Source organism: Myxine glutinosa, chromosome 2, assembly GCF_964187855.1.
Source record: "Myxine glutinosa chromosome 2, kmMyxGlut1.1, whole genome shotgun sequence".
Lineage (NCBI taxonomy): Eukaryota > Metazoa > Chordata > Myxini > Myxiniformes > Myxinidae > Myxine > Myxine glutinosa.
In genome coordinates, this window is record NC_136262.1 from 13729026 (window position 1) to 13743290 (window position 14265).

Genomic DNA, 14265 nt, shown 5'->3' on the forward strand with positions numbered 1-14265 from the left:
CTTGGACTCTTGGCACTATACAATCTTCGTTGTAGGCTTCATGCACTTGTCTGCGCACTCGGACGCGGCCATATTATAGACCAGAAATCTAGACTTGTCACTGAAGATCACATGATTCCAGTGTCCTGGCTGCCATTGTCGGTGCTCTCTGGCCCACTGCAATCGGCGCTGGCGGTGCTGTCTGGTCAGACGTGGCTTTCTCAGGGGACGCCTGGCACGATAGCCTGCTTGAACCAGCCGTTGGTTGACTAGCCTTCTGGATACAGGCACATTTGTCAGTTGCTGCCACTCAGCCCTAAGCCGATTAGCTGACTTGGTACGGCCATTGCGGACTAACCGGTGCAGCTGGCGATCATCCCTCCTTGTGGTTCTGCGGGGACGTCCTGACCTCAGTATTGGAGTAGGGACACCCCTCTGAGCATTTCGTTTCAGGATCTTTGACACCTGACCTTGAGTGATGCCATACTGCCGAGCAATAGCACGCTGTTTCATGCCGGAATTTCGTAAAGCCACCACTAAATGACAAACAGCATTGTCGAGTTGACGGACCATCTACAGGGGAAGCGGCAATAACTTTTGTAGATGTGCAGCAGTTGTTTTCCACTAATACAGAACGCAACAACCCTTATATACCCGATTGTGAAGCCAATCGTCAAATGTACCTGTCCGTACATTTTATCACGCCACCTGTGATATAATCCTGTTATTGACTTCTTGCTGCGACACACAATCAGTGACATGGTTCTTTTAACAAAGAAATCACCGAAGCGTAAAAGAAACTCACCAGATTGATATACCGAGTTCAGAAAGTAAACCCAAGTCAAGGAAAAAAAAATATTCCATATTAAATGCCAAGTCTGTATATATATATATATATATATATATATATATATATATATATTGTTACGGACACGGCTAGGATGTTGTTTGCCGAGCGGATGGCCGCCGCGCCCGAACAGTTACCCCGACTAACCCGATTCCTGAACGTTGGCCAAAATCGCGCCACAGATATTCAATGGGGAAAAGACTAAAGCGAAGGATGTGAAGAAGAAGAAGACAGAAGTAGGGAATACGGATATAATTTATTTGCTATTTACAACCAAAAGTAACCAAGGAGAAGGAAGGATAATAAAATAATTTACAGAAGAAATCAGAGACACAGTGAAAATCGCTAGCTTATCTAAACAGTCTTACCGTAAATTTCGGACTATTGAGCGCATCGTTATATAAGCCGCATCCCCTAATTTTTTTTTAAAAGTGGAATTTAAACACACACAAGCCGCACTGGTTTATAAGCCGCAACCATTTATTAACCACAAAAAGTGAGAAACTCGACAGCCACAGAAACTTGTCAGACGCGCGCAAAGCACAAATTCAATCACGGTTGCCTTTTTTGTTTACAGTCCGATTGAGAGGTAGGTCAAAGGTCAGAGGGACCTCATCCATATTAATTATGTCCTGCGGAGCAATGACGTTCTCTGCTATTTTCTCCTGCGTGTAGTTCCGAAAGTTTGCGATTTTTTCTTCGAAGTCAGGAGGGAGTTGTTGACAGAGAGTCGTTCGTGCTCTGACAGAAAGACCTTTGCGTTTCATAAATCTGAAACACCATGACTGCCCGCCCTGAAATTCTTCTATTTTCTTTTCTGCAGCGATCGATCTTGCTTTGAGTCTAATCTGAACAGTAGAAACACCCCGACCATCCACTCTCTGTGTGTTAACCCAGTCTTCAAGTTCGTCTTCCAGTTCGGGCCATCGGCATTTCCTACCTCTGAAAGCCTTTGTTGACTTTTTGCAGCGAGAAAGTTCGCCCCTCTGCTTTCTCCAACGTCTGATCATGGATTCATTCACTCCAAGTTTATGAAAATTCCATAAACAAGCCGCATCGTTATTTTAGCCGCAGAGGTCAAAGTTGAGGGAAAAAGTTGCGGCTAATAGTCCGAATTTTACGGTAATTAATACCCTGGACAGAACAAACAAAGACGGACTCACACGGGGAATTGCAGAGTGGATTGGCTGGAAGGAGGTGGGTGGCTGGAGGGGGAGGAAGGCACGGAGCTGGCTGGAGCTCGATCCCGCACGGGACGTCGGGCTGGACCTCGACGGCCGCCGATGCCACCGATCCTGTCGTTTGCGCGGGGTAACGGGTCGGAGCTGCTTGGTGGAGCCAACGCTGCTGGTGGGGGGTCTGGCGTGACGGGTTCTCTCTCCCTCTCTCACAAAACTCCAGGACTCTTTCTCTCTTTGCTTCGCTTCGCCCCTTCTCTCCTCTCTCTTTCTTAGTCCAACCCAGTCCAACTCTTCCTCTCTTGCTTAGTCCAACAACAACTTCCTCTCTTGCTTTCGCGCGTGCTCTATATAGCGCCTCAGGCGATCAAGCCGCTGGTGTCCAGGACACGCCCATCGGTGAGCTCGCCTCGGCCCTGATTGGTCGGCACGGCCCTCTGGCTCCGCCCTTGATGACGATGGGCGGGCACGCCCATCGGTGAGCTCGCCTCGGCCCTGATTGGTCGGCACGGCCCTCTGGCTCCGCCCTTGATGACGATGGGCGGGCACGCCCATGAGTCGGCAGCTCCTCCCCTTTCTTCTCCAAGCCGACCTCGTGGCAAATGGAGTCGCGGAGGGAACAGTTGGCAATTGTTGGAAGGGGAATGTGAATGAAAGGGGATCTACTCTTATTTCACTTGGTGCAATGGAGTATTTAAATTAATGGAAGACACAGCCTTACACTAATACACATAATAAGGATATAACTACTGAGCAGGGATATATGGTGTCCTTCGTGTATGTTTTATGGAATTAACTACGGGAACGCCCTTTGACCTTTATACACAGACTGGAGGCAGGAGGGTCCAGAATAAAGCAATAAAAAACAAAAAAAACACAATCCTCATATCCACAACTATATATATATATATATATATATATATATATATATATATATATATATATATATGCAGATATGCAGATATCTGGCTGGGGGGGGAGGGCAACAGAGCATAGAGAGGGTAGAGGACGCAAGAGCAGAAATGAGGTGGAAGAAGACATAGAGACCACCGAACTGTCTGTGATGGTGTAGTAATAGACCCATAGACTCGGCTTCATCGCGAGAGATTCCAATAATGTTGAAGGCGTTGGTTTCCATGGTGTCAAGCTGAGCAAGATGTGAGGCAGGGGAGCCAGCCCAGATAGGAAAGCAGTGCACCATCAAGCTGCAGATCAAATCCTTGTAGGTGGATAGGAGCTCCGGTGTGCCAAGGAAGGACTTTGTATGGCAGAGGATGCCCAGTCGACCTCTGGCTTTGGAGGCCAACTTTGAAATGTGGCTTGCCCAAGATAGATGATGGCGAGAGTGAGACCCAACGGTTTGAGTCTCTTTGAGAGGTTTGTTGAGAAAGTACTTCAGAGGATTTGCGGTACAGTCCTTTTGGAGAGAGTGAGTGAGTGTGTGGGATTTCTCAGGATTGAAAAACAATGTGAAACTGAGCACACCTTCCTTTACGACGGTGGTGTGCTCCGTTTACATGTATTTATTTTATAATTTACACAGTTGTTGGGAAGATACATGACCAGACTCGATTGCGTAATGGTTGGAGCGTCTACCCCGAGTTTGGGAGGTGAGTGGTTCGAATCCCATCCGAGTCGTAGCAAACACTTTAGCAAGTGCTACTTCCTTGCTTTATGTCCAACATTTAAAAAGGAAGAATCACGGACAAACAACCTCAGGTTGGCAATTATTATACCTGTTGTTGTTTGTTAGGCTTGATGAGCCGAATCCTCCTTCCTTGAAGCTCCTTGTTCCTAATTCCCTAAAGCCCTGATCCCACATGTAATACATTTTCATGACGATTCAGCTTTTTGTTTTTGTCCAATCCCTTGATGTTAATGGATTTGAATCTGTCTTTAACATTTTCAAACAGGTTTGATGATTGTGTGTGCAATATGGTTGTCCATCTCATTGCGGATCGTCTGTGCGTTGATATCTCAAGAACTGCTGATAATTCTGCATTTTCCATGACGTGCATCCAGGAAAAACATATGTTGGGTTGAAAATTGTTCAGGTTCTGTTGCACAATGAAGCAGCTTGGCAAAAGAACCAGCCAACACCAATTCTTGTCGTCTGCTACACCAACCATGCACTCGACCAGTTCTTGGAAGGTACAGATTATAACATAATTATCCCCACACTTTTTTTTTTTTAAATGCGAAGTTATTGTAATCGGCTTTATCTGTCTGTCCGTATGTCACGCTACCTCTTCCCAAAATTGTTGTGCATAAATTCACCAAACTTAGTAGTTATGATCACCACATGGCAAGATATGGCGAGAGAAGTACCATTCCCCCCCCCCCTCCTTTCCTCCCTCCCCCCTGGGACGGGGTCAAAAGTTTAAATCACAAAAATCGCAATTACAGGTGCATTTATTAACATTAAAAAAAACTTTATATGCAATAAATATTGTGGGACGCATGAAATATGTAACGATTTTTTGATTTGACCCCCAATTCTTGCTCCAGGGTCAAAACAGGAAGACCATTTAACTCAAAATTTGATATGATGTCATTCCTGGCAGAAATATTTGCCATCTTTCAACATTAGGTGGGAAGCGTGGGTTGGGGATTTGCGATGGCACGCCGTCGACTTCGCTCTAGTTGTTTCTAATGAATTATTACGAACACAAGACATGGTTTCCCAGACAGATGCAAACTATACAAGAACTACAGGGTTTCCAGGGGTGTAGTTCTGCTAGAGCGCACTGGGGTGGAGCTCCGGCACCTCAATCCATCCGAGGCAGAGCTTAGCTCTGCAACAGTTACAAAAAAAACACCCACGTTCACTATTGGTTGAGCTATTTATTTCTTTATTAATTTTTTTTTTTTTTTGTATACAAGATCGAGGCTCGTGCAACAGCTAACATCAATCCCCCCCCCCCCCCCCCCCCCCCCCAAAAAAAACCCCACAAACGGATGCAAAAAAACATACAATAAAGGGAGCGGAAGACAGGATGGGGAGAGAGAGGGAAGCACACAAGTACAACAGTAGAGAACAGGGGCATCGGGAGATCTGTGGGAGGTAGAGGGCTTGGGGGGGAGGCGGCATGGGAAGGGGGGGGGGGTGGGAGAGCTATAAAACACATGGACACTGCTAGGACTTCCAGGAAAGAAGTTGGTATTTCAAAAAAGTGGATCTGGGGTGAATTAACGGGGGTAGAAAAGATCAAGGTTTTGCATGGGGGAAGGTAAGAAATGGTGGTGAACAGCTGTTTTAAAGACCTGGAGGGTGGAGTGGGATTGAAGAGAGTGAGGGAGTTTGTTCCAGAGGCGGGAGAAAAAAGGAATGAAAGAGTGAAGGTGAATAGGGAGTCTTGATTTTGGCATTTTAACCAGCAGAGGGTTGCAGGCAGATCTTGTGTGACCTGTAGGTATATTTGGGGGACAGAGCACAGATAGAGCTGGGAGAGCTAGGCCGGATAGGAGTAGAAGACAGAAAGTGCACCTACCTGCCTGCGGTGAGTGAGTGAAAGGCCCTCACAATCAGCTTCATCGCGGGAGATTCCAATGATTCTGAAAGCTTTGGTTTCAACAGCGTGAAGCCGAGCCACGTGTGAGGCAGGAGCACCAGCCCAGAGGTGAGAGCAGTATTCTATTGAGCTGCGGATGAAAGCCTTGTATCGTGGTGAGGAGCTCAGGTGTGCCAAGAAAGGACTTCGCACGACGGAGGATGCCCAGTCAGCGACTTGCTTTGGAGGCCAGCTTGGAAATGTGGTTTTCCCAGGAAAGATCATGGCAGATAGTGAGACCCAAAAGCTTCAGTGACAGAACTTCTTGGAGAGGATTTTTGAGAAAGTAGATGGGAGGGTTGTCCAGTTGGTCTTTTCGGAGAGACATAGTAAGAGTGTGAGATCTGTCAGGATTGAAAGACACTAGGGCATGCCCGTACTATATATATATCTAAAATTATATCCCCCCCCTCTATTTACATGAAATGGTTTGGTCCAAAGCGAACGGCTTGCGAGTGGTGACAATCCCCCCCCTCTATTTACATGAAATGGTTCGGTCCAAAGCGAACGGCTTCCGGAGTTTGGTAAAGAAATCGCCATCGCGTACACAAACGCGCAGGAAAGCGAATGAATCGCAAATTCGTTTTTATTAGTTGTAAAACATAGTTTAACGCCAACATAGTTTGCAAACGTGAAATAAATGAATACGCTCTCAAATGTGCCATCCGAGGCAGAGTGTGCCCGCCACGTTCGGCACACGCGATCGTTCGCTGCTCTCTGATTGGTTGAATCGTTTTTTGGACATAGCTCGGTAAGTAATTGTCCGATTAATATGAAACCTTGAAAAGGCACATCCTCGGGTCCCCAGCAATATACCTGGCAAGTTTCAAGTATATCGGACCGGTAGTTGTCGAGAAACAGCGGTCACAGACAAACAAACAAACGTACAGACAGACAGACAGAGATTACTGGAATTATAGATAGATGTTCCACTTAATTGGCCATTCTGATTTTGTCCAGGTCTGCAGAGAGTGAGGAGGCTGCAGACTGCCGATCTGAGGGATGAGGAATGGAGTGGCAGAGTGGAGTCATCAGCAAAGAGATAGAGAAGATTTTCCAGAGAGTCTGAGAGATCATTGATGAAGACCAGAAAAAGCACAGGGCCCAGAACACTACCTTGGGGAACTCCTGCCTGAGCAGGAAGGGGGAGATGAGAGAAATCCATTCAGGGCCACACGTTGATTACGACCAGAGAGGAAGTCCGCAAGCCATGCGTGGAGATTTCCATGGATACCATAGGAGGAGAGTTTGGTGAGCAGAGCTGTGTGCCAGACCGTATCGAAGGCACGTGATATGTCAAGGTAGACAGCTCTGATGTCCTGTTTGGCATTGAGGACCTCCATCCATTGTTGAGATAGCAGAAGCAGCATGTCCAGAGTAGCGTGACCTGGTATGAAACCAAATTGATGATCAGATATCAAGCCATTGGAGAAGAGGAAGGATTTGATATCCGAAGCAATGATGGATTCCATGACTTTGCTGATAATTGGGAGCAGGTTGATTGGTCAGTAGTTGCAAGGATCTGTTTTTGCACATTTTTTGTGTAAAGCGGTAATGTTGGCTGATTTCCAAGCAGATGGCAGATCACCTTGAGCAAAAGAGAGGGTGAAGAGAACAGAGAGGGGGTGAGATAGAGCTGCAGAACAGGATTTTGGGACCCGTGCGCTGATGCCGTTTGGTCCAGTTGCAGAATCAGAGTCGAGGTTTGACAGAAACTTCTCCACCTTGTCAGGAGAGAAGGACACCGAGTCCAGGAGCAGCTGGGTTCGACTGGGTAAGGTGGGTACAGAGAGAGATGGGTTTGGGACACAACTATTTGAGGCAAACACAGAGTTGAGGCATTCGACTTTGTCACGTGCGGTGTCAACTGTGTATCCATTTGAGGTAACGGAGGGGATGGAGGGGGAACAAACACCAGAAACAGGTTTGACCAGACGCCACCAGGATTTGCAGGAAGGAGACTGGTTTGAGAGTTCATTCTTGAGAGTCGAGAGATATAGTTTCCTGGCATTCCTTAGGGTAGACACACACTTGTTCCGAGCTTGGTGGAAGGAACTGAGATTGCCTTCAGTTGGATTAGCTTTCCAAGAGGCAAAGGAAAGTTGTTTCAGGGCAACTGCCTCACCACAATATTCAGTGTACCATGGACTGGAGGAAGGGTATGACAACTGAAGACGAGATGGGATAAATCTGTGCATGAGAGAGAGCAGTTTGCTTTGGTAGAATTCCCAGGAAGAGTTAATGTCAGAGGCCGTAGAGATGGGAGACCAGTCCAAATGATTGATGGCTGCTTGATGACTATGCCAGTCAGAGAATGGCCAAGCACGTGTCAGCGAGGAGAGAAAGAATTAATAAAGTTTTTTTTTTTGTATTTAAAACGTCTGACAAAGGGTAAGATGTTCGTGGGAGGTAGGGGGCAGAAAATAAAATAAAAGAAACAAGCAAATACAGCGAAGGAAAGAACTTATATTCACAATGTACCGACGGGGGGAGGGAGCCTTGATAGACCAGGCTGCGTCGGCAAATCAACTCGAAGCTTGCTCCAAAGTGTGGATATGTCAATATGTTGGACACTTTGCCTAGGGAGCGATAGTATAACAAAACAGGTTATCGGCAACACAGACCCGTATGAATTGCCGAATACAGACGTGTGGCACGGAAAACTCGGGATGCCTATGACTATTTGAAGTCTGAGTGGATCAGTGATGTGTCTGTTCTTGTGAAGAATCCGAATGGCTGTCACGTTGTATTATTAAAGGTAGGCCTGTAATACATCAATGACATGGACTCATGTTGGCAGAGCAGACAAGCATGATGTTATATATGTTAACGTCATGTTACCTTCTCTGCCATCTCCTTCAATACTCTCAGATGTTTTTCTACCCCTAAAGCTTTATCGTCTTTCGTCATTTCCAAGAAAGACACCAACTAATGTGAAAAACAATTAAATATATAATACCGACAGATGGGATGACCCGTTTAACGCGTCCATCAGAGGGACTGATGAATCAACAGAGGGCACACACCTGTGAAACACCAGTATGGCAGTTTATAGCTGGGTCGGGATTCTAACCCAGGCTAGTCAGCTTAGAGGGTGAGTGTGCGTACTTCTCTGCCATCCTGCCAGCCCTTACTACATGGTACTAAATAAAAAAAACTTCTCTTTATTTGAATACATAGTTGGTTAGAGAGTAGAGACTAACTGATGTGACTTTTGTAATGGAATTCTGAATTGTGAGATCAAGTGTTAACATCATGTTACCTGCTCTGTTGACTGTTAAGCTTGTGGTTGTCATGGTAAAATGTGCATATTCCATTTATCACTCGTTTTGGGAACTCAAATGGTATAGTGTCATGTTTAAACTTCTTGTAACAGTAGATCTGGCGATGACGTCATTGCAGAAATTTCTGCCGAGATCCTGTACCTCATAATTTGGCACTACATCACGAGGGTGTCTCAATAAAATGTATACAGACCTTATATATCGAAAACTATACTATCTTGTCATTCTGCATTGCCTTATGGGTATCAGCTGATTTAGCTGCAATCATTCCATCACATCCTGAAGCCATCTGTTTGGAATTACTAATGCTCAACATCGCCTCCTTCTCTGATTTTTAAAATTAATTTTTCGAAAATATTATAAAATATGCATACATTTTATTGAGACACCCTGCAGAAAGTCAAACTACTCTATGGGCCCACACACTTAACAATCAACAATGCACACCAGAACTGGGCATAGAAAGAGAGGTAAGGCCCAGGATGAATCGCAGATGGTGACAGGACTCGAACATGCAGCTAGCAGGGCAAACTAGAGCCCCTGAACAAGACGCGAGCAGAAGGGTCATTATAGGAATTATGCCGTCCATTACTTTCTCTTCTACCTGCTGCCCGCCGGATTCAACAAGGGGAAAACACTCGGACAAGATGTCTTACCTAGTTGATCTAAATTAGACAAGGCTCGTTCCCCTGGAAGGGAGAAGGAGGGGAAAAGTGGCACCAAATTCCACCTATATATTTGTGTACATAATAAATAGACCTGATTGTCATCATTAATTAAATAACACATGGTTGATCCATTTCTTGTTTAACCCGGCAGTTGTTCAATCCACCAAATGAAAAGATTTGACCTTTTGCTTCAAGTTCTCAATCCTTGAAAAGTTATTCCGCTTTTTATTTTCCTGTTCACCTCACTTGACACCTTTTGCACAAGAGAGTTGCCATTTATCAGCTGTTCGATGTTTCTATGGAGCCTTCCTCAAGGAGGGCCAAAGGGAAAGCCGGGGCAACGACGTTGCCACAAGGCATTACCTGGAGGCTCATTAGCTCCGTATTTACTGGGGCAAGTCTGTGTATATGTTGAGTTTAACAGACCATTGTGCATTGTGTGTCCAGGGATATCGAAATTCCTCACGGAAGGAATCGTTCGAGTCGGTGGCCGCAGCAACAGCGAAGCCATGAAGCAGTTCTCTCTCACGAACCTGCGGAACTCTTGGGATATGCGCAAGAACATTCCAGGACATCTGAGGGCTACATTTGCTGTGGTATTGAAACTGAACAAACACTTAAGTGATCCCTCCTCCTTATTTGCTTTATTTGGTTGAACATCATCTGTTGTCTTTTTATTATGCGTTGCTGTTTTTCATGCAAATCGATAAGTATTGATCGTGGTAAAATATCGGCTCAAATTTCACCTGAACTTTTGTTACCTCCGTCACTGAAGGTGGATGGAGGATATGTTTTCACCCCTGTCTGTCTGTCTGTCTGTCTGTGAATAAGATATCTCAAAAAGTTATGGACGGATTCAGACGAACTTTGGTGGAGAGGTAGTGTATGTGACGAGCATGAAATGATTAGATTTTAATGAAGATCAGAATCCGGATCCAGCTAGTAGAATTTTTAAAGTGATTCTTCAACATTGGGAGATTTTTTTTTTTTTTTTTGTATACTGAATCGAGGCTCGTGAAAGAGCTAACATTTATTTCACAAACAAATCAACCAGATTAACAAAATATATAAAAAGAGGGAGTGGAAGACAAGATGGGGAGAGAAGGGGAAGCACACAAACATAACGTTTGAGAGCAGGGACATGAGTGGGGGGGGGAGAGGGCTTGGGGGGAGGAGGCGTGGGAAAGGGGGGGGGGTGGGGGTGGGAGAAGTATGAAACACAAGGACTTCCAGGACAGAAGTTGGTATTTCAAAAAAGTGGATTTGGGGTGAAATTAGCAGGGGTAGAAAACATCAAGGTTTTGGATGGGGGAAGATAAGAGATGGTGGTGAACAGCTGTTTTAAAGACCTGGAGGGTGGAGTGGGATTGAAGAGAGTGAGGGAATTTGTTCCAGAGGCGATGGGGCTAAAACCGATATATAGCAGGATATCTCATAAAGCAGTGGACGATTTATGACAAAACTTGGGGGGTGAGTGGTTTGGCGACAATAACAAGCCGATTAGATTTTTAGTTCAGGTCCGAATCCAGATCCAGCCTATCAGTGGGATACAAAACGTAAACTGTTCATCCTGGCGGAGGTATGCGCGCTCTACCGAGTGCCGTTCTCGTTTGTTTCTCTAATGAACTACTCGTGAATTATTGTCTCAACACGACCTACACCTCTCCTCACTACTGAGCTGAAATGATGAACATTAATTTTTTGGTCCATGGAATTGAGATCTTCAACAAATGCTTAAGCGTTTGAATGGTTCAACGAAGAAGTCGGTTTTATCAGCTTGTGGTTCATTCTGCACGCATTCACATCCATCTTTGAAAATCAGTACACCAGTTTAACACAGATATCCCGACATCATACTGTGCAGTCATTCACCTGTAAAATTAAACACGCTTGATGCTTATGTTGACCGGAGAGTTGTACTTATTCGCCGTTCCACACTCACTCTGGCCATTTCCAACACAAGCATTAGAGCAGGAAACCTGATCATGGCTACCAATTGGCAATACTGGAAAGGAGAAATTGCATGAAATAACTTCAAACATCATCCAGTAAATATTGTCTTTTACGTACTAAAATTCAGGTCAGATTTGAGCTCAGGTACGATTTAAAAACTTGTCCTCACGTCCGTCAAATTCCCTAGGTCTCTCAAAACCTGAAGATCTGCCGGAGCAAGATCGAGGCTGGAGCAATCAAGTTGGAAGCGGCCAAGCTCGCTGTGCTTAAGGAGACTGTGCTGGAGAATTGCATAACGAACGTGCATCTCGCGCAATTCCAGAGAAATGCAAGTTGTAATGGTCAAGTCAGATTCACCATTATCTCTGGATATGCTTAACTGTTACTCATTGTTTTCATGTTATATTTGCTAAACTGTAGAGAAAAAGAAATAATTCAACAGAGATTTAACATTTAACCCACGCTCCAATATTTTGCTGGGAGAGGAAACACTCAGAATTTGGAACTTTTTGTGATTAACAATTCTGTTTCTACATCTCATTAAAAAAAAAAAAAAAAACACCTTTAGAGGCCATTTTTCCCCGCAAAGCGGGGGTTGGCCTTTTTCGGGAACCGTGGTTGTTGTTGTTTTTTGGTCCCCTTTTTGAAGCGATGTTTTACGGCCGGATGCCCTTCCTGACGCCAACCATTTTTGCCGCTTTTAACGACAAACAGGGAATTACCAGTGAACTGGTACTCAATTAGCCGACCTCGGAAGGATGACAGGCTGAGTCAACCCCCCTGGCGTTAATTCAGCGATCGACCGGGATTCGAACCCAGGATCCTAGGATCCTAAGCCGGCACCCTAGCCGCTAGCCCAACACCAGGGTTGTTTCTACATCTCATTGTAAAGGTTTAATTCCATACAATTGTTACGGATTCGTCACTTCCGTTGTTGTGGTTTTCATCCACTTGAAACATTTCTGATTCCATGTATTATTATTGTTGTCATTTAAAGGGAATAGATATTTCTATTTTAAAAAGTTAAAAGTTAAGGTTTTAAATGAAACAGGAACCGGACGGCGAGGAAGAGGAAGAGGAGAAAAAAGAGGTGGGGCGAGTGAAGTCGGACAAGAAGCGAGTCGCTTCAAGGTCCGGGGCGAACGTTGTCGAACGAAAGTCGCTAGTGAACTTTCGCGGTTCCTGGGAAAGGAGTTCTTACGACCGAGTTGTCATCGCTGTGACCGGTCAACCTGCGTGTCAGATTTTGCGATCGATTCAGGAGAGAATCATCGCCGTGCCGTGCGCCACGAGACCGGGTCGTCTGACATTTTGACTTGCACAGGACTTGTGCTTCGCTCGCGGTTTCCTTTCTTTTCGACAATTCTCACCGCATTCAGACGTCGATCTGGGGCATGTGTGTGACGTGGCTTTTTGAAGGCTAATTCGTCCATACCCGAGGGTATGATCTCTCAGTCGCCTGTAGGGCGCCTTTGGATTTCCCAGTCGCCCTGAGGGCACCTTTGTACAGCTTCGGCTGTGTGACTACTTTCCATCCGCACGGGATTCTGGTCTCGATTGGACATCGTTCTAGCGATCGCTGGAGCGAATCAACTTCGTCTTGAAGCCGGGAATAAGAGACATTGGGGATTGTTCTTGTTTCACTCACTTGGAGCACAGTGAGTTATATATTACAAAACTGATGGTACCATCATAGGACATTGATTGTACTATTGAATACTGTTATTGTTGTACTGTTATTATTATGTGATCTTAATACAATATTTGTTTGTGAGTAACAATTGGGGTGGCTTCTCCATTGATCTTTGACATACAGAATAACACATTTTTCTGCCGTGACTCCTCTCGGGGCTCGGAGGTGCATCGTGACCAGGGGGTCGGGGAGGAGCACGTAACAGAAATTGGGGGCTCGTCCAATTGACTCGAGGGCTCGAAATTGGGTCTTCGTCTGGGATTAAATTCTCTAATAACATTCGTCTGGGATATAATTCCCTAACATTCCCAGAATTCCCAAATTTGGAATTTTTTTAACATTCCCAGATTTTTCAAAAAATTTGGAAATTTTTGTGTGACTGTTAACAGGTGCTAGTTAATAGTCACCATGGTGTTTGATGCAGAAAAGTTTGCGGCGTCCCCTAATGAGGCACAGTTCCTAGCGTTAAAAAGATCGGAACTCTTGAGATTGGCCAAACATTTTAACTTGGAGGTCCGAGCTCATATGAAGAAAGCAGAGATGCAGACATTGGTGGTAGAATCTCTGGTGGGACAGGGAACATGGACAGAGGTAGCCTTGGATTGGTTACCCGAGGAGGGAGAAGATGTGGAGCTCCGGAGAATGGAGATGCAACTGCAGAGCCAGGGAAGGTTAAAAGAGTTGGAATGGAAAGCCGAGGAGAGAAGAGCAGAGGAAAGGAGAGCTGAAAGAGAACTCTTGGAAAGAAGAGTAGAACAGGAACGAGAACTCGAGGGAAAAAGGGCAGAACAGGAACGAGAAGCCGAGGAGAGAAGAGCAGACGAAAGGAGAGCTGAAGAAGAAAGAAGAGCAGAGGAAAGGAGAGTTGAAAGGGAACTCGTGGAAAAAAGAGTAGAACAACAACGAGGACTCGAGGAGAAACGAGCAGAGGAAAGAAGAGCCGAAAGGGAGTTAAAGGAACGTGACATGGAGTGTCAGAGGGAAATTAAACTCAAGGAACTGGAATTAATGAGAGAACCGGGAGGGGTAGCATCCATGCCGGCTGGTTCAACAACTTGTCAGAACACCTGGGATGTTAGTAGGCATGTGAGGCTGGTTCCACCCTTCAATGA

The 14265-nt window shown here is 45.4% G+C and overlaps 1 protein-coding gene across 2 annotated transcripts in view; it reads left to right on the top strand.

The window, feature by feature from the left end:
* Positions 1 to 14265, top strand: part of ZNFX1 (zinc finger NFX1-type containing 1) — a 173630-nt gene that overhangs the window by 73955 nt on the left and 85410 nt on the right. For both annotated transcript variants that reach the window (XM_068108680.2, XM_068108679.2), the window contains exons 4-6: positions 4027 to 4155; positions 9955 to 10103; positions 11648 to 11788. In XM_068108680.2, the coding sequence (XP_067964781.1) occupies positions 4027 to 4155; positions 9955 to 10103; positions 11648 to 11788 (419 nt within the window). The remainder of the gene's footprint in view (positions 1 to 4026; positions 4156 to 9954; positions 10104 to 11647; positions 11789 to 14265) is intronic.